General features: G+C 44.7%; 1 protein-coding gene across 1 annotated transcript in view; it reads right to left on the bottom strand.

The window, feature by feature from the left end:
* The window catches only part of USP47 (ubiquitin specific peptidase 47), a 3,572,488-nt gene that overhangs the window by 546,585 nt on the left and 3,002,015 nt on the right, over positions 1-23,888 (bottom strand). The window contains exons 25-26 of the mRNA XM_044082726.1: positions 21,864-22,039; positions 21,598-21,678 (exon numbers count right to left, since the gene is read on the bottom strand). Coding sequence (XP_043938661.1) covers positions 21,598-21,678; positions 21,864-22,039 — 257 coding nt within the window. The remainder of the gene's footprint in view (positions 1-21,597; positions 21,679-21,863; positions 22,040-23,888) is intronic.

The following is a 23,888-nucleotide window of genomic DNA, read 5'->3' as shown; positions in this document are numbered from 1 at the left end:
TCAGGGGGTGAAAAAAAGAAGTTATGTCTTACCATAACATTCCATCTGAGTTGTTGATCTTCTTCCAGTTATCACTGATGGGTTCGGTTCCGAGCCCTCGGAACCGAGTCGGCTTTATACCAAGCTTGCGTGCACCAAAAACTCTAGAGCTAAGCTGCTACCCACAATGCTCTTCACTCAGTTACTTCAGATCCAGTCTGCATGCAACATATAGAAGAAATAAGTCAGAGGCCATCTCTGCGCAGAAACCCTAAGACACCACAAAGACCCAGAAGATCCGCCAGGAAAGCACAGTTGTGTACACTTACCATAAATGTAGATGTTCGAGTGTATTCACTGTTGCAGTCATTACACTTGGGTTTATCCTGCTGGCAGGCTACCCTCAGTCGGCCTGAATTCCAAAGTCTAGGTCCGGCACTGTTGCAGTCATTACACTTGGGTTATCTGCTGGCAGGCTACCCTCAGTCGGCCTGAATTCCAAAGTCTAGGTCCGGCGTCGGTTGCTGTCGCCTCTTCCCTGACGTCAGTGTGCCAGGGGTATAAAAGATGCAGCTGACACCATTTTCTTCAGTTTTTCTTGCCCCAGATGTCAGGTGCCCCCAAAAGGGTAGGCTAAAAAATATGCCAATAAAACATGCATGCACCAAAATATATTATACCTTCATCTACAAGCAAATACACCACATAGGTTGTATAGATTAGAGAAGTGCAGATAAGTTTCAGCAAAGAGATGGGGGATGGTGGCTGGGTAACCTGGACTGCAACAGTGAATACACTTGAACATCTACATTTATGGTAAGTGTACACAACTGTACAATGTTCTTCATGTTTCACTGTTGCAGTCATTACACTTAGGTTGAATCCCAAAGCTCTGGTTGGGAGACTGGAGCTAATATAGCATTAGGAGCGGCTAAGAGGCACCATAGAACTGCAGTGGCAAAGCCTGCCCTGGATTTAGAGTACAGTGGTAAATGATTGTGCTTTGTAAAGGTGTGCACTAAACTCCAGGTAGCAGCCTCTAAAATGTCTTTGGTTGGTACTCCCCTGAGGAAGGCTGCTGCTCTAGTTGAAAGTGGCCTAACACCCTTAGGCACTGGCTTGCCATGTTGTGAATAGCAGAAATGAATGCAGTGGCTTATCCACTTATAAACAGTCTGCTTTGAGATAGCCTTTCCTTGTGATCCTGCAGCATATGCCACTAGTAGTTGCTCTGTCTTTCTGAAAGCTTTGGTTTTGTTCAAGTAGAAGCGTAGTTGTCTGTGTATGTCCAAAGAATGCAGAATTCTCTCCCCCTTATTCTGTGGGTTTGGATAGAAAGTAGGCAGATGAATAGCTTGGTTAAGGGCTACACTGGAAACTACCTTAGGCATGAATGTCAGGTTTGTCCTCAGAGAAACCCTGTCTGGATAAAAAATGATAAAAGGTTCCACAGCCATGAGTGCCTGTAGCTCTGAGACTCGCCTTGCAGAAGTTATTGCTAGGAGCAGAGCTGTTTTCCAATATAAAAACTTTATATCAGCTGAAGCAGCTGGCTCAAAAGAAGGCAGGGTGAGTTTCTCCAAGACATAACTTGAGGTCCCATGCAGGTATTGGTGATCTCCTTGGAGGCCTTATGTTTTTGGATCTTCTGAGGTACTGCCTTAACAAAGGATGAGAAAAGATTGGTGGCTCTGTATTGTAATGAGCCGAAATAGCAGAAGCATGAATTTTAATTGATGAAAAGGATAGGCCTTTGTCCAGCATCTCAGTTAAGTATTGCAAAATCTGAGGAATGTTTGGTACAGCTGTGTCAATTCCTTGTGCCTGGTTCCAAGCACAGAATCTCTTCCATTTTCCAGCGTAAGCTTTTATGGTACTAGGCTTTCTGGCCTCCAAAATGACATGCATCACGGCTTTAGTGAGGGGTGCATTTTGTATGACTACATTATCCGCCATGCTGCCAGGTTTAAGGTCTTTAGCTGGCTGTGCAGGATCTGATTGTCTTGTTGGGATAGTAGATGAGGTATCTGAGGCAAGGTCCAAGCCGGGCATTGAGACAAGTTCCTTAGAATTGGATACCAGTACTGGCGGGGCCCGTCTGGGGCAATCAGTATCATTTTTGGCTTCTCTTGTCTGACCTTTAGGAGTACCTTGGGGAGGAGAGGCAGTGGAGGAAAGGCATATACTGCTAAGTTTTTCCAGCTGAAAGATAGGGCGTCCACTTTCCATGCTTCTCTGTGATAAGTCCTTGTGCAGAATCTTTTTAGTTGGTAGTTGTGAGGAGAGGCAAATAGATCTATCTCTGGGCATCCCCATTTTCTTGTTATCATGCTGAAGACTTGTGGATCCAATTTCCACTCGTGGGGATCCATGAGGTTTCTGCTTAGTTCGTCTGCCAGTGTATTTATCTTTCCTGGCAGGAATTGTGCCTGCAGATGTACTTGGTAAGTCAATGCTGTGTCCCACAAAGTCATGGCTAGTCTGTAAAGGGGGTAGGAATGAGTGCCTCCCTGCTTGTTTATATACCACATGACCGTGGTGTTGTCTGTCTTTATCAGTAGTTGTCCCAGATGAAGTAGGTCCTTGAAGGCTGTCAGGGCATTCTGAACAGCTAGCATCTCTTTTTGATTTATATGTAGATGCATTTGGTTTGTGGACCATGTGCCTTGAATACACCTTCCTGCCATGTGGGCCCCCCCAGGCATAATCTGATGCATCCGTTGTTAATGTTTGCCTGGCTGGGGGTAAAGTGAATGGCTGTCCCTTGTTCTGGTGACAAGCCTTCGCCCACCATCGAAACTCGTGTTGCAGGCAGGGAATGAGGATAAGTTTTGTTTCCAGACTGTGGCAATGTTAAGTCCAAACACTTTTTAGGTACCATTGAAGTTTCCTCATATGCAGTCGCGCATATGGAATTAGTAGAATGCAGGATGCCATGAAGCCCAAAGCCTGCAGAATTTTTCTTGCAGATAACTGGGCCTTTGTTGCCAACAGGTTGAAATAGGTAGTCAGTTGTCTTTGTTTGTCTGGAGTGAGATAAGCCATCTGGGCAGTTGTACTTAAGCTTGCACCCAGGAATATTATCTCTTGAGAGGGTACTAGTTTTGATTTCTTTTCGTTGACTGTGTACCCTAGGCCTGTTAGAAATCTCTTTACAAACGCCAGATGCTGTAGTAGAATGTCCTTGTTCTCTGCTTGAATGAGGCAGTCGTCCAAGTAAGGATATATTTGTATTCCTCTTTGTCTGCAGAATGCAATTATTGGTGCCAGACACTTTGTGAAGACCCTGGGCGCAGTAGATAAGCCAAAGGGCAGTGCAGAGAATTGGTAGTGCATTGAGCCAGCTTTGAATCTGAGGTATCTTCTGCATGTTTGTCTGATTGGGACATGCAGGTATGCCTCTTTTAGGTCTAAAGTTACAAGCCAAGCCTTCTTGCCCAGCATGGGCATAAGCTGCTACAGAGTCAACATTTTGCTATATCCAGAAATATGTTTAGAATAGATAGGTCCAGTATTGGTCTCCGGGTCTTGTCCTTTCTTGGGACCAAGAAAAGTCTCGAATAAAATCCTTGTCCCTGCTCTTGCTCTGGTACTTGTTGAATGGCCCTCATGTCCATGAGGGATGAGACTTGCTTTTGTGCCTCTGCCCATTGATGTTTTGGCAGGTCTGGCCAACCGTTTGTCCTTGGCAGGGTATGGAAGTGAAACTTGTAGCCTTGTGACACTATGTCTAGGACCCATTTGTCCTGGGTTATTATGTGTCAATTTTGAGAAGAAAGTGCTAGTTTTCCCCCTAAAGGTGCTGCCAGAAGATAAGTGCTTGGTGCGGGCAGGGGGAAGTCATTGGGACTGTTTCCTGTATGGCTGTGATTTGTCTTCTCCACTTTTGGAGGTAGAAGCACCCCATTGTTTAGACCTGTACGAACCTTGGGACTGGGATATGCATCTTGGGCGTCTGTATCTGCCCTTTTGTGGTCTGTCTGACACTGGACAGGACCAATTCTTTGTAGGCCACTGTCTGCTAAATCTAGGTGGCTGTACCTGTAAGAAATCCTTAACCGTTTGCATAGATTTAGCTTTGTCCTCCATTTTCTTTAACACCTCTTCTGCTTTAACACCAAACAAGGTATCATGCTGTAATGGAGCATCTAATAATTTTGCTTTGACATGATCAGGCAGATTTTGTTCCTTTAACCAAGCATGCCTCCTGATTACAGAACCCGTAACAGCGGCCCTGCAGGAGGCCTCCAAAGAATCAAAATCACATTGCAAAGTATATTTTCCAACTTGTTCAGCTGCATGCAATAAATCCTGCATTTCTTTGTTTTCTGCACATTCAGAATTTATCAACATTTTCTGTTTAAGCAGTGACATAATATATTGCTGATATTTGTGCATATGAAACTGACAATTTAAAGCTCTTACAGCCAAGGTAGCAGAAGTGTAAATCTTTTTTCCCCATCTGTCCAAAGCCCTAGAATCCCTGTCTGAGGGGGTAGGGTTTTTTTGCAGCAGAAGCCTTGACCCCTTTGGGACCCTGAGAGATTGTTTCTGGGTCAGCAGCGGGGTTTTTGAAAAGGAATTTATGAGAGTCAGGAACCCTGTAGTACCTGTCCGGCTTAACAGAAGCTGGAGGTAAGGAGTCAGGAGTCAGACTGGACTCTGAAAATACATCATCTACAATGTCTAACACAGGTGGAATAGCTAGGGGCCTGTGTTGTGGTAGTAAAAGGAAGTCTCTGAGCCTTTTCTTAGATTCTGAAAAATCTTGGCTCTCCCAGTGAAAATGCTCCCTCATGGTATGCAAGGTTTTCCCAAAAGAGTAATCCTCAGGAGGAGAGGCTGAAGGGATAGATTCTTCAGCATCAGAATCCTCATAGTGAGGAAGAGAGTATTCCTGATCAGAAGAGGAATCAGATGAAATGGAAACCTGATCTGAAGATTCATATTCTGTCTCTTGCCTAGGCCTTTTATCAGGTGGGGGATGGGAACCCCCGATCAAAGTAATTAGGTCTTCGGCCATTTTGAGCATCTGTTTTTTGGGCATGGAGGCCTGTCCATGAGGCTGTTGTACTTGTTTCTTTGTCTTTAAAGGTGCTTTAGTCTTTGACTTTGAAGCTGAAGTCGTTTTAATGTATAATTGAGTAGGTCTGAAAACATCCTCAGAAGCCAATGCCTGCTCAGCGGCTTCGGACCCATCGGAGGGAATAGTCTCCGAAGGTCCAATACCTTGAGCTTCCAGCGGCCTAGTCGACTCCACGTGGGAGTTGGTAGCGGCCTGCGGGTCTAAAGTAGCAGGCGTCAGGGGCTGCGAAGGCACCTCAATGAGAACCAGCGACTGGCTTAGAAGAATCCTCGTCATCGGTTTTGGACCTCGGATGCTTATCCTTTTCTTTTTCTTTGCGTTTCTTGTGAATTCTGTTAGTCGGATGGCTATCCGACGACATTGTATAATTAAATCTTCTGCCAAAATAATGTAATGCAAAATCGTTCCGACACTTAATAGTGCGTTGGTTAAATCTAGCACAAAACTGACAACTAGCAACATCGTGGTCAGGGCCTAGGCAAGGAATACAGTAAGCATTAAAGTCCTTATGAGGTATTTGCATCCCGCAAGAAATACAATTATTAACTTTTTCTGACATCGGTCTGGAGCAAGAAAAAAGTTTCCCCAACGGGGTACTTAGCTTCTGAAGAAGACTTCGGATATGAAATTCAAACACAAAAATCTCAGGAGTCGGCCGACCGGCACTTGCGAACTGCTTATGCTTTGGGCACCGCGCGGCAAGAAAGACTGAAGGAAATGGTGTTGGCTGCATCTTTTATACCCCTGGTGCTCTGATGTCAGGGAAGAGGCGACAGCAACCGACGCCGGACCTAGACTTTGGAATTCAGGCTAACTGAGGGTAGCCTGCCAGCAGGATAACCCAAGTGTAATGACTGCAACAGTGAAACACGAAGAACATCCATTGGAGAGGGTCAGTGGGAGGGTGTGATGACTGGAAGAAGATCAACAACTCAGATGGAACGTTATGGTAAGACATAACTTCTTTATCTCAAGTTGTTAATCTTCTTCCTATTCATCACTGATGGGACCGAGTCCCCAGCTACTAGGAGAAACTGTGTGGCCCTTATGGAAGAACATTCCTGAGAACCATTGAGCCAAAGGCCGCCCTTCCCCTGGAGATCAGATCCAATTTGTAATGCTTGATAAAGGTATGGGGCTTAGCCCAAATGGCAGCTGCACAAATGTCATCCATGAAGGCCCTAGAATGGAAGACAACCAATGCTGCAATAGTCCTAGTTGAGTGAGGTTTAATATGGCCAGAAGGCAATGCAATCCCTGAGCCATTTTGACAAAGTAATTTTCGATACTACACCTCCCATTCTAGTACCCGCAAAGGAAATGAAAAGCTGGTCCGACTTGTGAAAGGATTTAGTTCTGTCCAGATAGAAACGTAATTGTCTATGAACATCCAAGGAGTGCAGGCAGAATTCTCCCTTGTTTGAATAATTTAGGAATACAGGGAACTCAATGGACTGGTTAATTGAAAAGTCAGAAGCCACTTTGGGGAGAAAGGATGGGTTAGTACAAAGAGATAATCTGTCCTTATGAAAGATCAGATAAGGGCTCTTGATACATAATGCTTGCAATTCAGAAATTCGTCTGGTTGAGGTGACAGCCACCAGAAATAAGGATTTCCATGACAGGAATTTTAGATCACAGGTCGCAGCAGGCTCAAAAGGAGGCAGAGAAAAGACTGCAGACCCCAGGAGAGATTCCATGCTTCCACCGGCTGCCTGATGGGAGGACTGCTGTGGAAAATACCCTTGAGGAAAGTTTTGAAAAGGCGAGAAGAAATAAGTGGGACTCCATCTGACCCATTATGGAAGTTATAAACAGCTGCTAGATGGACTCGAATGGTGGAAGCTGACACTCCATTGTCAAACAGTTCAGCCAAATAATGAAGAATAGTGGCTACGGGGGTTGAAAATGAATCTAGCTTCTGATTATGTGACCAAATAGAGAATCTTTTCCATTTGTCCCTGTAAAGTTTCCTGGTGGATGGTTTATGAGAGGCCAAAATAATATCACGTATGGCTGAAGAGACGGTTTCCTGCCTGGCAACTAACGGAAGTGGAGAAACCAAGCTGTCAGCTTGAAAGTGGACAGATTCGGGGGAGTCAGCCCTTGTGGGTGAGATATGAGGTCCTGACGAATATCTAGGATCCAAGGAGGTTGTAGCAGATGAGGTCGGAGGAAGGGAAACCATATTTGAGGCCAGAACGAGGCAATGAGGATCACTTTGCTTCTCAACCGAATAGCTTTCCTTAGAACAAGGGGGATCAGAGGATAAGCATAAAGGAGACCAGTGGGCCAATCGTGAATCAAAGCGGATCTAGCTTCTGATTATATGACCAAATAGAGAATCTTTTCCATTTGTCCCTGTAAAGTTTCCTGGTGGATGGTTTATGAGAGGTCAAAATAATATCACGTATGGCTGAAGAGAGGGTTTCCTGCCTGGCAACTAACGGAAGTGGAGAAACCAAGCTGTCAGCTTGAAAGTGGACAGATTCGGGGGAGTCAGCCCTTGTGGGTGAGATATGAGGTCCTGACGAATATCTAGGATCCAAGGAGGTTGTAGCAGATGAGGTCGGAGGAAGGGAAACCATATTTGAGGCCAGAACGAGGCAATGAGAATCACTCTGCTTCTCAACCGAATAGCTTTCCTTAGAACAAGGGGGATCAAAGGAATCGGAGGATAAGCATAAAGGAGACCCGTGGGCCAATCGTGAATCAAAGTGTCTCTCGGTGACTCCCCGTGAGGGGGAAAGAGGGAAAAGTAGCTGCTGCATTTTGTGTTTGAGGGGGAGGCGATAAGGTCGCAGCATGGCTGGCCCCAACGGCTGAAAATTTCCGCTGCCACACTCGGGTTGAGAGACCACTCATGAGGACAGAGGATGCATCTGCTTAGCCTGTCCGCAATCACGTTGCAGCTCCCCGGGACATGTGTTACGATCAGAAAGCGGTTTGAAGATATCGCCCACTGCCAGATTCTCATGGCTTCGCAACATAGGGGGTAGGATTTGGTCCCTCCTTGTTTATGTACCAGACCAAGGACATACTGTCCGACTGGACAGCAATCGTTCTGGATGGAAGGATCAGATGGAAAGCTTGCAATGCCAATAGCACTGCTCTTAACTCCAGGACAATGATATGCAAGTTGACCTCTACCTTGGACTGACTTTCCCTGGAAGTGGCCCCCCCCCCACCTCATCAGGGAAGCAACCGTGATCACCGTGGCGCTGGGCTGGGGAGCCTGGAAGGGGCGATACCAAAGATTTTCATCCGTATTCATCCACCAGAGGAGATCCTGTTTGCAAGTGTTGGTGATGTGAATCTGTGAGCTCGGGGTGAAGATTGGGTATCCAATGGGCCTGAAGGAGCCATTGTAGTAATCACATGTGCAATGTGGCTAGGGGAACAATAGAGATGGCTGCAGCCATAGACCCCAGAGCCTGGAGAACTTCACTTGCAGACACCATCCTTCGACAGAGTATCACTTGAACCTGTGCCCTTAATCTCTGAAGCCTGTGAAGAGGAAGAGAGATCAGACTTGACTGGGTGTTGAATATTGCCCCTAAGAATTCCAATTGTTGTGAGGGCTGAAGGTTGGATTTCTCCCAGTGTATGGTGATGCCCAGTGACTCCACTAGAACTAGGGTGTAGTGGAGGGCCCTGACCAGTAGACCCTTGGTGGGGGCGGAGAGGAGCCAATCATCTAGTTACAGAAACACTTGGAATCCCTGAAGTCTCAGATGAGCTGTTACCACTGGAAGGCATTTCATGAACACTCTGGGGGCCGTCGAGAGACAGAAAGGCAGGGCTCTGAATTGGCAGTGATTGGTTTCCAACTGGAAGCAAAGGAGGCTCCTGGAGCGGTTGTCCATCTTGATATGGTAATATGCATCCTGGAGATCTAACGAGCACATCCACACATCCTCCCGCAGAAAGGGGAGGATGGATTGAATCATGACCATGAGGAACTTGGTCTGAACTACCGATTTGTTTAGTTGGCTGAGATCCAGAATGGGCCTCCAGTCCCCTGTCTTCTTTGGCACCAAAAAGAATCGTGAGTAGAACCCTGATCCGCACTTATATGGGGGAACCTGCTGGATGGCTTGTTTTTGACATAGCTTTCATATTTCGGAAGCTGCCTCCTCCCTTTGACTGGGTGGCACATCAGGAAGGGATTTTGGAGGTCTTGGATAAGACATTAGGGAAATGTGGTAGCCTCTGGTAATGATTCCCTGCACCCACTGATAGTTTGTAATAGAGAGCCAGGCAGCTTGGTGCAGAGAAAAATGCGCCCCAACTTCTTCCAGAGGAAAGCAATCGGGAAGCGCTTTAGGAAAGCTGATACAGTCTACCCTAGAAGGAATCTCTGGAGCCCTAGTTCCGGGGACCCCCTCTGCCCCAAAAGAGGCGTCTTCCATTATTGGAAGCCCCTCTGCTTCTGGGGGAGAGTCCTCACCACGTGCATCATGGAAAGGACCTTAAGACGTCTTGTGCCACATCTTCCAGCTCCTCTGGTTCCTGGAGAAGGAACGCTGAGGTTTGGAAAAGCGTAGGACCACGGCAGACAAGGTCTTCCCGTCTTGCTCGCACCTGGCTAATGTATCCTTGACCTTAGTACCGAACAGAGCTGAAGGTTCGATAGGGGCATTTAAAAAGGAAGACTTGAAGGAGTCCGTGAGGTCACAAATGCGCATCCAGGCGTGGCATCTCAAGACTATGCCTGTACCCGCTGCTCTAGCCGCTCCGGTTGAGTGGGACAGCAACCTCATGGACGAATTGGATACTGACTCTGGGGCGGCAAGTTGGGAAGCAATTTTATCTTGTGCTCCATTCGATACTTGGCATGCGTGGGTCTCAGAGAGTTCGGAGATAAGATCTTTCTGGAGCCTTGTAAAATGTGCCAAAAAGTTCAGAGACCTGACTGCAAAGGTCACTGATGCAAAAACTTGCTTCCCTAACCTGTCCACGGCCCGGGACTCTCTGTTGGAGGGGTGGATAGCAGGATCTCTTCCGCAAGGTCCTTTTTTGTGGCTGCCGCCACCACCATAGCATCCACTGGCAAACCTCTAGACCAATGGAACTGATCCTCTGAAGGGGAGAGTATCTTGTCTGATCTCCAGGGAATGGCCTCAATGGAGTTCGGGTTCTTCCATGTGTGCTGCACGATGAGCTTAACCAACTCATCATCGGGGGGGGTTACCCAAGAAGTAGAGGGCTGACAGCAAAAGGCCTGCAGGAATACGGATTCCTCCGAGTAAGGATTGGAGGGCTTCCAGTCACCCCTCTGTTTCAAGATTTCCATGATGTCTCCAAAAGAGACATCATCAGGGGGTGACCGTGGGGATCCTTTCCCATCATCATAGTCCGTATCTTCCGTGAGGGAATCCTCTGGGGAGTCCATGTGTTTCCTCTTACACGTCCGTTTCCAAGAGGGTTCTTCGGTGGGAGTATCTGAAGAAGACTCAGAAAGGGAAATACCCTGGACAGGGGTTTCCTGGGCCTTGTGCTCTCGGAGTCCTGGGGGGTGGCCTTTTTGACAGCTGCGGCTCAGAAGGAACTGGGGGGATAACTGACTCAGGAGGATTGCTAGAAGCAAGCACCCTCTCCATCACCTGGAAAGTGGGTCCACCCGAAGAGGAGTGGTATCCTGGAACCGAAGAAGACAAAATCGGAACCGGAGTCACACTCTGCTCCACACGATCAGCCCCAAGGACGGAGCCTCAAGCAAACTCGGGGCGGTAGTCACCCTCAGATCTGAAACCGGGACTGACAACACAGTCGGAACCGAGACCAGAACCGGAGGAACCACCCCCAAGCATGAGATTAAGGGAGGGTGGGTTCCAAAGGAACCGACACCCAAAGGGGCCTCGGGGCCTCAGACACTGTCGGCGCTGAGGAAAGGGGTCCTCTCGAAAACATTGGATATATGAGCCTTGTAACTGAGGGATCCAAGGGAGGAGAGTATGTAGGGGTCGCCGGAGTAATAGATCCAAAGCCTGGAGGGGGATGGGGTCTAGGCAAATTTGAAATTCCCCTGGTGGTCAGCAGCTGGTCAAAAAGGCGCACCACATTCAATTCTGAAAGGCTCCTGGTGGATCTTACCGATGCCCCTGAGGGGGAATCAGGTTGGTCCAAAAAGGGGCTGCAGGCTTGCCTGGCAAAAGGGTCCACAGACGACGAGTATCGGGTCCGTGGTACATCACAGAATGGTGGGCGGCCACGGAGGTACAGTGGTTAGCATTGCCGCCTCACAGCAAGAGGTTCTCCGGTTCGATCCTCGGCTGGGGTGCCTTCTGTGCGGAGTCTGCATGTCTTCCCTGTGGTCGCATGGGTTTCCTCTGGGTGCTCCGGTTTCCTCCCACATCCCAAAGACATGCTGCAGGTGGATTGGACACTCTAAATTGGCCCTAGGTGTGAGTGTGTGCACGTGTGTGCCTTCTGTGGAAGGTTGGGCGCCGGGCTGGCAACTTGACACCGTAAAACTCCACTGCCAATCATAAGCGGACAAGGTGATCCGCTGTGACGACCCCTAACCGGGAAAAGCCGAAAGAAGAAGGTGTATCACAGAATGGCACCGATGATTCGAGCTTAGAATTCGGCAACAAAGGAATGGTTGGAGTTGAGAACGGGCTCGAAGCAAGGTCAGAACAGGGGTGGATGTCAAAAACGGCTCCAAAGTTGTTGTTGAAACCGACATCAGAACGGAGATGGGTGTCGTCGGTGCCGAGGCAGAGGCAGACAAACTGACTGAACCAAGGTAGTAGATGGTGCCAGAGTCGGTGCTAGGGTGGGTGCCGACGAGGAGACCTTGGTATGCTTCACTGGAGCCGAACTCGGAACCGATGTAGTCGGAACCGAGGAGGCAGTACGGTGCTCGAAGGAAGACTTTTGGGCCTCGTGCTTATGGCTTTTACCCCTGTCACCAGCCGGTGAAGAGGGGTCTGAGCAAGGACATTTCCTGTCCACAGAAGGAGAGGATGAAACCTCCATCAGAGAAATAGCCTCCGAAAAACGCAAAGAAAGCAGGCCCTTCAGAATCAATTTACTACGATGTTCATTCAGTGTCCGCTGACTGAAGCTAGCACAAATATCACATGGGGGCTTCTCCGACAAATGCAGAATCCTCAAACAGTACACACACTATTCATGAAAATCGCTATTAGGAAGTTTACCACTGTAAGAGCAGCAGTGTTTAAACCCCGTAGTTCCCTTCTTCTCAGACATAATAGCGAACACTCTCACACGAAAAGGAAAGAGTGAGGAAAGTGAAGAAAGAGGAAATATCAACAATGGTAAAAGGATACCACAAGGGTAGAAAGGTCAAAATACCAACAATGGTACGAAAGGGATACCTGTGGGTAGAGCTGAGTGTACAAAGATATCAAAGAACAAGCAACTAACAGGAAAGCATTTTTACAAAAACTTGTAAATTTATAAGATAAATCACTTAGCTGGAGAGCTCGGTGAAACGCTGCTATATGGCTGCATGGCAAACGAGATCTGAGGTAATTGAGTGAAGGGCATTGTGGGTAGCAGCTTAGCTCGAGAGAGTTTGGTGCACACAAGCTTGGTATAAGGCCGACTCGGTTCCAAGGGCTCAAAACTGAACCCATCAGTGATGAATAGGAAGATGATTAACAATTTCAGATCGGGGGTTCAGATATCAAAGGAGTGCTGCCAGATGCAAGAGCCCTCTCCATCACGCAGAAGCCAGGCCCACCCGAAGTGAGATGGGAGCCCAGAACAGAGAAAGACAACCTCGGGACTGGGGTCACACCCCACGCCGAAAAAAACACCCCCACGGATGGAGCCTCAAGCAGGATCAGTGCGAACGCATCCATCAGCACCGAGGAGAAAGGAGGCTCCATACCCTGGGCCGATGCACCTGTCCCCCAATCCCCAGATTGAGGAAGGACTGATTCAGCAGGAACCGAAGACCAAAGAAACAAACTCGGAGCTGGAGTGAGATGCACCATAGGCACCGAGGTGAGGGGTTCCAAGAAGGATGGTGGAGCAGAAGGCTTCAGAACAGAGATGGTCAAAGGAGGAATGTAAGATGGAGTCCGTGGATAAGGCAAGCCAAGTCCTGCAGGTGGATGCATCTTAGAAAGTGAGGGAATCCTCATGGCTAACAAAAACTGGTCTACAAGATTCTGAAAGGCTCCTGGTGGATCTTGTGGATACTCCAGATGGAGAGTCAGGATGTTCGAGGAATGGGCTATATGCTTGGCCCAGAAACGGATCTAAGGAGGGGGAGTATCTGGTCTGTGGTGCAAGGTCTGCCGACAATGAAGTCTCTAGTTTCGAGACTGGAAGTAAAGTGGTCAAATCCAGTGAGGTCCGTACAATGCTCGTTGCCGAAGTGGCACTAGGAGCCGAAACAGTCAGTTCCAAAATGGAAACTAATGAGCTAGTCGAAGGTGTGCTCTGAGCCGAAGTGGCTACAGGTGTCGAAGTCGAAATAGGCATAATAAGGTTTATGATGGGTGCCAGAGGCAAGACTGGTGCCAAAACAGGCATCAGTATCGAAGGTTTTTAGATGGTCGGAACCGAAGAAGATGGAGTCGAGGAGACAGATTTATGCTCAGATGATAACTTAGAGACCTTTGATTTCCCAGGCTTGCTCTGATCACTTGATGAAGAAGGAACAGAGTGGGATTTCTTTTTGTCCTTAGAAGGAGGGGTTGAGACCACCATCACAGAAATGGCCTCTGAGAAGAGAGACTTGAGTAACCCTTTCAGAATGAGTTTATTTTTGTGCTCATTAAGAGTGAGTTGGCTGAAACTCTGACAAATGCCACATGGAGGCTGCACCGAAAGGTGGGCCACTCCCAAACAGTACACAAAGTCATCATGAGAATCATTGCTAGGTAAAGTACAGTTGTGTACACTTACCATAAATGTAGATGTTCAAGTGTATTCACTGTTGCAGTCATTACATTTTGGTAATCTGCTGGCAGGTTGCCCTCAGTCGGCCTGATTAAACATAGTCTTGGGTCCTGCGTCGGCTGCTGTCCCTTCTTCCATGAAGTCAGGTCGTCAGGGGTATAAAACATGCAGCCAACGCCATTACATCAGTTTTTCTTGCCCCAGATGTCAGGTGCCCCCCAAATGGGGAGCAAAATATACACATAATTAAAAACACAAAAATATATCTCCATCCAGAAGCAAATACACCAAAAAGGCTTTTAAGCATAGTAAAAGAAAGTAGAGGTTTAGCAAGAGAAAAACAGGGGGCTGGAGGGAGGGTTACCAGGACTGCAACAGTGAATACACTCGAACATCTACATTTATGGTAAGTGTACACAACTGTACTATGTTCTTCATGTTTCACCGTTGCAGTCATTACATTTGGTTATATTCCCAAAGCTATGGCTGGGAGGACGGATTTATACAGCATTAGGACCAGCTATAAGGCCCTGCAAAACAGCAGTGGCAAAGCCAGCCCTGGATTTAGAGAAAATTGGTAAGTGATAATGCCTGGTGAAAGTATGAACTGAACTCCAAGTAGCAGCTTCTAGAATATCCCTGGTAGGAACACCTCTGAGAAAGGCTGCAGAAGTAGATGCAGCCCTGGTGGAATGAAATCTGATCCCGGAGGGGAGGTAGGTTTTCCATGGTGCTTATAGCAGAAATGAATGCAATGGTTTATCTATTTAGAAATGGTTTGTTTTGAAATAGCCTTTCCCTATGCATCTGCAGCAAATGCTTCCAGCAGTTGTTCAGATTTTCTTCGAGATTTAGTCCTGTCTAAGTAGAATCTAAGTTGTCTGTGTACATCCAATGAAAGCAGAATCCGCTCCCCCTTGTTCTGTGGATTGGGAAAGAAAGTTGGCAAATGAATGGACTGATTAAGAGCCACAATGGATACCACCATGGGCATGAAGGATGGACTGGTCCTGAGTGACACCCTGTCCGCATGAAAGATGATGAAAGGCTCCACTGCCATAAGGGCCTGTAATTCAGATATCCTTCTAGCTGAAGTGATTGCTAAAAGGAAGGCTGTTTTCCAAGAAAGAAAATTTAAGTCTGCAGTAGCAGCTGGCTCAAAAGGAGGTAGAGTGAGTTTCTCCAATACAAAGTTAAGGTCCCAGGCAGGGGTTGGAGCTCTCCTGGGTGGTCTCAAGGTTTTGGCCCCTCTGAGGTACTGCTTGAGCAGAGGATGAGAGAAGAGGAGAGGTTCTGTGTTGTAATGAGTTGAAATGGCTGAGGCATGGATTTTAATGGAGAAAAAAGACAGGCCCTTGTGAAGCATCTCAGTTAAGTATTGCAAAATCTGAGGTAAATTGTGCGCTGCTGTGCTCATCCCTTGAGATTGATTCCAGGCACAGAATCTTTTCCATTTGTCAGCATAAGATGTTCTAGTACTAGATCATCATACCTCCAAAATGACATCCATCACAGGTCTGCTGAGGGATGCTAGGGGGAATTTAAGTGATTAGCCAAGCTGCAAGTTCAATGTTGGGAGCTGAGGGCGCAGGATTTGGTTCTTCTACTGAGACAGTAAGGTAGGTGTCTGAGGTAGGTTCCATGGAGAAATTTGTGACACTGTGCAGGAGAGGGTACCAGTGCTGGCGTGGCCAGTCTGGAGCAATCAAAATCACTTTTGGTTTGTCCTGTCTGACTTTTAGCAGAACTTTGGAGAGCAGAGGCAGAGGGGGAAAGACATAGACTGATAGGTTTTTCCAGCTGAAGGACACAGCATCCACCTTCCAGGCTTTTTTGTGAGGGGTTTTTGTGCAAAATTTGTCCAACTGGTAGTTCTGGGGTGAGGCAAAAAAGATCTATGTCTGGGCTTCTCCATTTGCTTGTCAACATATTGAAAATCCATGGTTCCAGTTTCCATTCGTGTGGGTCCATGAGATTTCTGCTTAGTTCTTCTGCCAGAATATACAGCTTTCCTGGCAGGGATTGAGCTTGTAGTTGTACTTGGTAGCTCAAGGCTGTGTTCCACAATGCCATGGCTAGTCTGCAGAGGGGGTAGGAATGTGTACCCCCCTGCTTGTTTATGTACCACATAACCGTGGTGTTGTCTGTCTTTACCATTAGTTGTCCTGGATGAAGGTAGTCCTTGAAGGCTGTCAGAGCATTCTGTACAGCTAGCATTTCTTTTTGATTGATATGTAGGTGCATTTGATTTGGGCGGCAGGGGGTGGTGTGAATGGCAGTCCCTTGTTATGGTGGCAGGCCTCTGCCACCCACAGGAACTCCAGGCGTAGGCAAGGTATGATAGGAATCATTGCTTCCAGGCTGTGACAATGTCGACTCCATAAAGTTTTTAAGTACCACTGAAGTTTCCTCATATGCAGTCTTGCATATGGAATTAGGAGAATGCGGGAGGCCATGAACCCCAAGGCTTGCAGTATTTGTCTTGCAGATAGCAGGGTTTTTGTGGCCACCTGTTTGAAGTAAGTCACCAAATGAATTTGCTTTTCTGGCGTGAGGAAAGCCATCTGGGCAGTTGTATTCAAGCTTGCACCCAGGAATGTAATTTTTTGAGAGGGTACCAGTTGTGATTTCTTTTCATTTATGGTGGACCCTAGACAAGTTAGAACCCTTTTTACAAATGCCACATGTTTTAAAAGTATGGCCTGGTTTTCTGCCTGAATTAGACAATCATCCAGGTATGGATATATTTGAATATTTCTTTGCCTGCAAAATGCAATTACTGGAGCCAGGCACTTTGTGAATTCCCTGGGCGCAGTAGACAAGCCAAAGGGCAGTAAGAGAACTGATAATGCAAGTATTCTGCTTTGAAGCATAGGTATCTTCTTCAAGATTCCCCGATTGGGATATGCAGGTAAGCCTCTTTTAAATCTAGAGTTGCCAACCAGGCATCCTTGCCTAGCATAGGAAGTAACTAGTGAGGAGTCAACATCTTGAATTTTGGAATGTCCAGAAAGGTGTTTAGAGTAGACAGGTCCAGAATTGGACGCCATGATTTGTGTGTTCTGGGTATCAGGAAAATTCTGAAATAGAAACCTTGTCCCTTTTCCTCTTCTGGTACTGGTTGAATAGCCCCCATATTTAAGAGGGAAAGTACTTGTTTCTGAGCCTCTGCCCACTGATTTGGGGGCAGGTCTGGCCACCCGTTTGGAGTTGGCAACGTGTGGAAATGAAATCTGTATCCCTGGGACACTATATTTAAAACCTATTTGTCCTGAGTTATAAGCTGCCAGTTTTTTGCATGAAGAGCAAGTTTTCCCCCCAAAGGGGCGGCTGAGAGGTAAGTGCATGGTAATTTTAAAGGAAAGTCATTGAGGCTGTTTACCATGGGGTGATGTCTTGTTATTTCCAGATTTGGAAGTGGAAGCACCTCATTGCTTATTTCTGAGAGTCCCTTGGGACTGAAACCTGGTGCTTATGGAGTGTCTGGGTTTGGCTTGAGTGGATCTGGAAGGAGCTGGAAAGGACCAGTTCTTAGTAGGCCAGTGTCTACTACATCTTGGAGGTTGTACTTGTAAGAAATCTTTCACAGTTTGCATAGATTTAGCTTTATCTTCCATCTTTTTTAGAACTTCTTCAGCCTTATTGCCAAACAGACGGTCCTGATGCAAAGTAGCATCCAACAATTTTGCTTTAACATGATCAGGCAGAGATTGCTCCTTAAGCCAAGCATGCCTTCTAAGCACAGAACCAGTAACAGCAGCCCTGCAAGTGGCCTCTAAAGTATCAAAACCACATTGCAAAGTATGTTTTCCAACTTGTTCCGCTGAATGCAATAAATCCTGAAAATCTTTATTTTCCACACAGTCAGAAATCAGCATCATTTTCTGCTTAAGCAGTCCCATGATATGCTGCTGATATTTTAACATATGAAATTGACAGTTTAAAGCCCTGTTTGCAAAGGTTTCCGAAATATAAAACTTTTTACCCCATCTATCCAGCGCCCTGGAGTCTCTATCAGAAGGGGTAGGATTTTAAGCAGTAGAAGCCTTAATGCCCTTGGGCCCCTGAGAAATTGTTTCTGGGTCCGCAACAGGATTTTTGAAAAGGAACTTGTGGGACTGAGGAACCCTGTAGTATCTCTGTCTGGTTTACTAGGAGTCGGAGGCAGGGAATCAGGGGTCATACCGGATTCCGAAAACACATCAACAATGTCTAGTACAGGAGGTATAGCCAAAGGCCTATGCTGAGGAAGAAGAAGGAAATCCCTAAGCCTCATTTTGGATTCAGAAAATTCCTGACCTTCCCAGTGGAAATGTTCCCTTAAGATATGTAAAGTTTCTCCAAAGGAAAAGTCCTCAGGGGGGGAAGCAGAGGGAATGGAATCCTCTGCATCAGAATCTTCATAAGTAGGTATGGACAAATCCAGGTCATTAGAAGAGTCAGAAGAAACAGAGTCCTGTTCAGAAGATTCATAGTCAAGCTCAGCCCTAGGCCTCTTAGAAAGGGGGGGGGGTTTGACTACACCTGATTAGAGTAATTAAATCTTCAGCTATTTTGATAATTTGTTTTTTAGGCATAGGGGCCTGAACATGTGGCCTGGGAGTCAGTTTTTTAGACATAGATCGAGATTTAGGCCTTTGTATTGAAGGTGGAGTCAGTTTAATATGCAAGTCTGTAGGCCTGAATACAACCTCAGAAGCTGGTGCCTGCACAGCGGCTTCGGACCCATCCAAGGTAGAGACATCCGCGGGTTCCATAAGTGAAGCATCTCGTGGCATACCGGACTCCGAATGGGTTTCAGTAGAGGCCTGCAAATCAGAAGTAGCAGGTATCAGGGGCTGCGAAAGCACCTCACTGAGTACCGGCGAACTGGCGACTGGCTTAGGAGAAGCGTTGTCGGCAGTTTTGGACCTCAACGGCCAGTCTCTGTCTTTTTCTTTGCGTTTTTTCTGTATTCCGGTAGTTGGATGGCTAACCGATGTCATTTCTGGATAATTAAACTGAGCAGCGAAATATTTAGAAGCAAAAATGTACCAACGACAGATAGTGCGCTGATTAAATAAAGCACAAAACCGACAGCAAGGTATGTCGTGGTCAGGGCCTAGGCAAGGAATACAGTACAAATGAAAATCTTTATGAGGTATTTGCTTCCAACAAGTAATGCAATTATTAACTTTTACTGACATCGGTAAGGAGCAAGAAAAAGTTTCCCCAGTGGGGTACTTAGCTTTTAGTTGAAGACTTCGGTTCTGAAACTCGAAAACGAAAATTTCAGGAGTCGGCCAACCAGCACTTGCGAACCGCTTCTGCTTCGGGCACCGCACGGCAAGAAAGACTGATGTAATGGTGTTGGCTGCATGTTTTATACCCCTGACGACCTGACGTCATGGAAGAAGGGATAGCAATCAATGCAGGACCCAAGACTTTGTTAATCAGGCTGACTGAGGGCAACCTGCCAGCAGATTACCCATATGTAATGACTGCAACAGTGAAACACGAAGAACATCTTGCCCTTACAAGAAGTACAATGCTTAAAACCTGAAGTACTCTTCTTATCCAACATTTTGGTAGAAAAACACCACAGGTCAGTTGTATGATCCAACTATAATGAAGTCAACTCCGTTCAAAAAATCACAAATATAACAATATACTGGTATGTAGAGAAGAAAAAGGGAAACACCTGAATAAAGGTTAAAGCTAACAGGTTAAACAGGAGAAACAATACCAACTATGGAATTGAAGAAATACCACAAGGGTAAGGGAAGAAGGGCCGTACCAACAATGGTACTTGAAAGTTTACCAATGGTAACAATGGGTAGAGAGGAAAGAGCAAGGTTAGACAGAAGAAACGACACTAAAAATACTAATCGCTTAATAAAATATGAAGATATCCAAAAATGTTTACACAAATATCAAAACAGTTTCACTTAGCTGAGAGCTCGGATGAAATGTGGCTTTATGACTACGTGGCGAACGAGATCTGGGGTAACAGGGAGAAGGGCATTCTGGGTAGAGACTTAGCTCGAGAGTTGTTTTTTGCTGGCGCGAGCTTGGTAATAGGCCGACTCGGTTCCAACGGCTCGGAACCAAACCCATCAGTGATGGATGGAAAGAAGATTAACAACATCAGATTGAAGGTTAGAAGACCTTTGCTGGATTTCCTCACAGTTCCACATAAAAGGAAAAAAACTCTTCTTCTGAACTTGCCACAGGTTACACCCCACATGAGGCCCCAGCTGGACCACCCTGCTTTAGGAACCGGAAATCCTTAGCCAAAGCTCCTGCTCTGACCCATGACAAACTTCCCACTAAGGAAACGATTTCTTGATTACTTGCTTCTGTCTACACCCTTTCATACAGAGATAATCCCACCAATCAATTGTCTCAGTTATACAATTTCATATCAGACTGCTGTAAAATGTTACAGACACAATGCATATTAAAAAAATACTCTATTTTTTTCAAATACATGTTACAGTACACAGAAATAATGCTAATGTCTGTTACTGTACTGTTCCATGGTAAACTACAGAATCAGTCCAAAAGTAATGTACTCTTCTTTATGTTAACCACATACACTGTGATTTGCTACATATGGAGAATGTTCTAAGACCTTACATAACTTATGGTAATGTCTCAGTACTATGAATCACATGTCAATAACTGAACAAATAATTATGCTTCTGCATTAAACGATTGCATGGTGTAACTGTCTATGAACCAGTCAGTTGTATACTATTTTCTCCTGTTTTGCACATTCCACATACATGGTCATGACTGAAAAAGTCACCAGGTTCACCAAACTGGTTATCAAAAATAAATAAGTAAATAAAATTTAAAATGTTTAAGACAACCAAGAATGTAAACCTAAAAGAGCAGTTGTATTTACACATGGTCCAAAAATACAACTGTGGGACATAATCACACAGTGACTGTAGTTAAAGGCCTAAAATAGGTTCATAGACTGGTACTAGGCTAACTGCCCTTTTGAGCCATTTTAAGCCTAGCCAATTATCGCATTTTAGTATCACACCCTGCATCTTGTGTCTGCAATGTAAACATCTTAACCATTATGCTAACCTCCCACCCCTAATCTAACAGGGAGTTATTAATGTTGACAAATTAAAACCAAAATATGCAATCACTGAAGAGGCTATCTGTGAGACTACAGCTACAGACCCAGAAGGGGTTAAATATTTTAGGCTTAAAAAAAGGACTGGAAATTTATCTGGTAAAATTTTGGCATGATTGGTGAAATGCTTATGTGAACTAATGGAGTGAAAGTAACATTATTTAGGAACTCTCTACTTCTAAGTTTGTAGAGACAATATCCTGTAATGCTTTCCTGGCTTGTTATGTTGAGTCAAATGTTCTCAAGGGGTTACCAAATAAGTAAACTTCGGGAACCATTTGAGAAAATGAAGAAGTAAGTCTCTTTTTGGTTTTACAGTAATGCCACAATCATCAACATCAAGGGCTACCACTGAAAAAGCTTAATGGAATTCTAACACTGTATAATGTCAATTGCTCAGTTTGTTAAGGGAGAAATTTATGTCATTTTTGTTTCTGTCTCATTTCATCATAAAATACATGAATATATCTTTTATTCGGATAAATATAGACAGAGAGGTGGAAAAAGGGCCACTTACCTCTGATTCATTAATTAGAAGCTGGTAAACTTTGACTCTGTATTCTCCCTTCTTTAGTGCTCTTCCAAGCTTGATAGTTATCTAAAAGAGTTTTTTTTTGTTTAAATTGCTAATATTGAATAAGTTCATCTACAAACACTTATTTTAACAGATGCTAAAGGAAGTGAAACAACAGAAGCTATGACACACAAGCAGTACATCTTTTTTACTGTGTGCTTTAACTGACAATTCCCAGTTAAACCCAAATAAATCTAAAATGCACAAACCTTGCTGTCATCAGAGAATGATGACAATGACTCATTCAGTCGGACGCTTTCAAACTCTTGATTATTTGCATAAACACGGAAGACCTTGAACTGGGAGGAAGGAACGCCAACAAAGGGTTCCAAGTTTTGTTTGAAGGCAGCCAGTGTAATTCGTTTATCAACATGCACCAGTAAACCTGAAAAGTAACAGCACATGTAAAAAACGAAATCACTACTCCTTCAATTACTTAAACAACAAACTGATAAAAAGAACTATTCCAAGGCTATCAGTTATTACGGCTGTGCCTTAAAAATGTGTATGATACTAAGCAATCTAGAGGAATGCAATTAAAATTCCCTAACACATGGCAAACAACCTGCAAGCTCTAAAGAAGAAAGTTCAACTTTTCCTGCTAAGCAGACAAAGCCATCTTTTTCAGCTGAGATCCACAAGTGCTGGCAAGATTAAGTGACTTTTTCTGATAATTTCATTTATTTCAAGTAATAAAGAAAAAGATGGTGAGGGGATTCAGACACTGTTTTGGCGTCTGCATTAACCTCATGCATATACTGTCACTGTAACTGTGCCATAAAAGATAGCAGTAGTACTGCATGAACATAATGGACTCTGGTATCTAGCCTGACACTCTGACATACTGTAACTGCTGTCTTCTGTACAAGCAGTCAATATGTTTTGGTTAGCATCTTTATTTGTAAGTATACTGGTAGGTTATTTAGTACATTAACACTGCGAAGAAAAGAAAGTTAAAACAGTATGTTTTGTAAGTTGCTTGTATACAATGTGAAACAGAACCAGTTAAAAGTGTGTTGAAAGTAAAGTATTGTATATGAAAAATATGCTAAACCAACAAATACTTAATTATCACTCCTAAAAACTAACTTGACAAGAAATCTATCACAGTATAAAAAAATTAAAGTAACCTTTAATAGGAAATCAGGCTAAAACAAGAAAATTAGTCATTAAAAAAGAGACTAGCATAAAGCTGAGGGTACATAAGACACGTGCCATATGACACAACAGCATCATCAATCACCATCATCCCTCCTTTTCCCCATTTTTCTACATGCATTTGGGGTGGTGTGTCAACTATAGTTATCTCTTCCAATTCAGTGCCACTCTTCTACCCTTTTCAACAGGCATGTCTGACTGACTCTGGTTTTCTCTCACGCAATCCATCAATTTCTTTGCTATGTGCCCTCGCTTCCTCTTGCTTTCTTCTTGTCTGTCCCAAATCTTTTTCACCAGATTATCTTATGCTTTCCTGTACATGTGCCTGAACTACCATAATCTGTTCTCTTGGACTTCTGCAACTACACTTATTTGGGTTTCTGCTCTGATGTCCTCATTACTTCATCTGTCCCAAACTGTATCATACCATGTCTCAGGCACTTTATCTCCATTACTTCTAGCTTTTTCTTTTTTTTGTGTGTGTGTAGTTTTTTACTCTTTTTTTCTCAATTATTTTTAGTGAAAATTTTAACAACAAAACATTAATGTATGATAACAGAAATATTATAAAGCAAATATACATATCTAAAAGAACAATAATAAATTAAAATTAACTGTTTACAAAGGTGTCTACTATAAAACAAAGCTTGTTAAACAGAAAAACAAATGTGATAAAAGTAGTTGTTAGTTAATTATTGAAGTCTGTTAATCCAGCAGTTCTTTGCATTTCAACCAAGAGGTGATTCTAGATGTTTTTGTCTTGATCGTGACAAGTTCAAGATGAAAACTTCAGTTGCCAAGTGTACAAATTCCTTCACAGTCGAAGTAGTCTGATTAGTCCAGTTCTTGGTGAAGACTTTTTTTCTTGCTAATGTTAAGATATTGGATAAAACAAGGTATTTTATTTTCGTGACACAAGTGAGAATAGGTATATTAAATAAAATACGAGATTTGGTCAGCATAAATTTATCAATAAAAACAGAGAGAATTTATATTATCCCAATATGTTTTAAGTTTTATACAATCGTAAAACATATGCTGCCAGTCGGCTTTAACATTTAGTTTACATCTCCAGC

Source organism: Protopterus annectens, chromosome 9.part0 (assembly GCF_019279795.1).
Source record: "Protopterus annectens isolate FY-2018-M chromosome 9.part0, PAN1.0, whole genome shotgun sequence".
Lineage (NCBI taxonomy): Eukaryota > Metazoa > Chordata > Ceratodontiformes > Protopteridae > Protopterus > Protopterus annectens.
The sequence above is the reverse complement of the archived record's forward strand: the minus strand, read 5'-3'. Positions and strand labels throughout refer to the sequence as shown.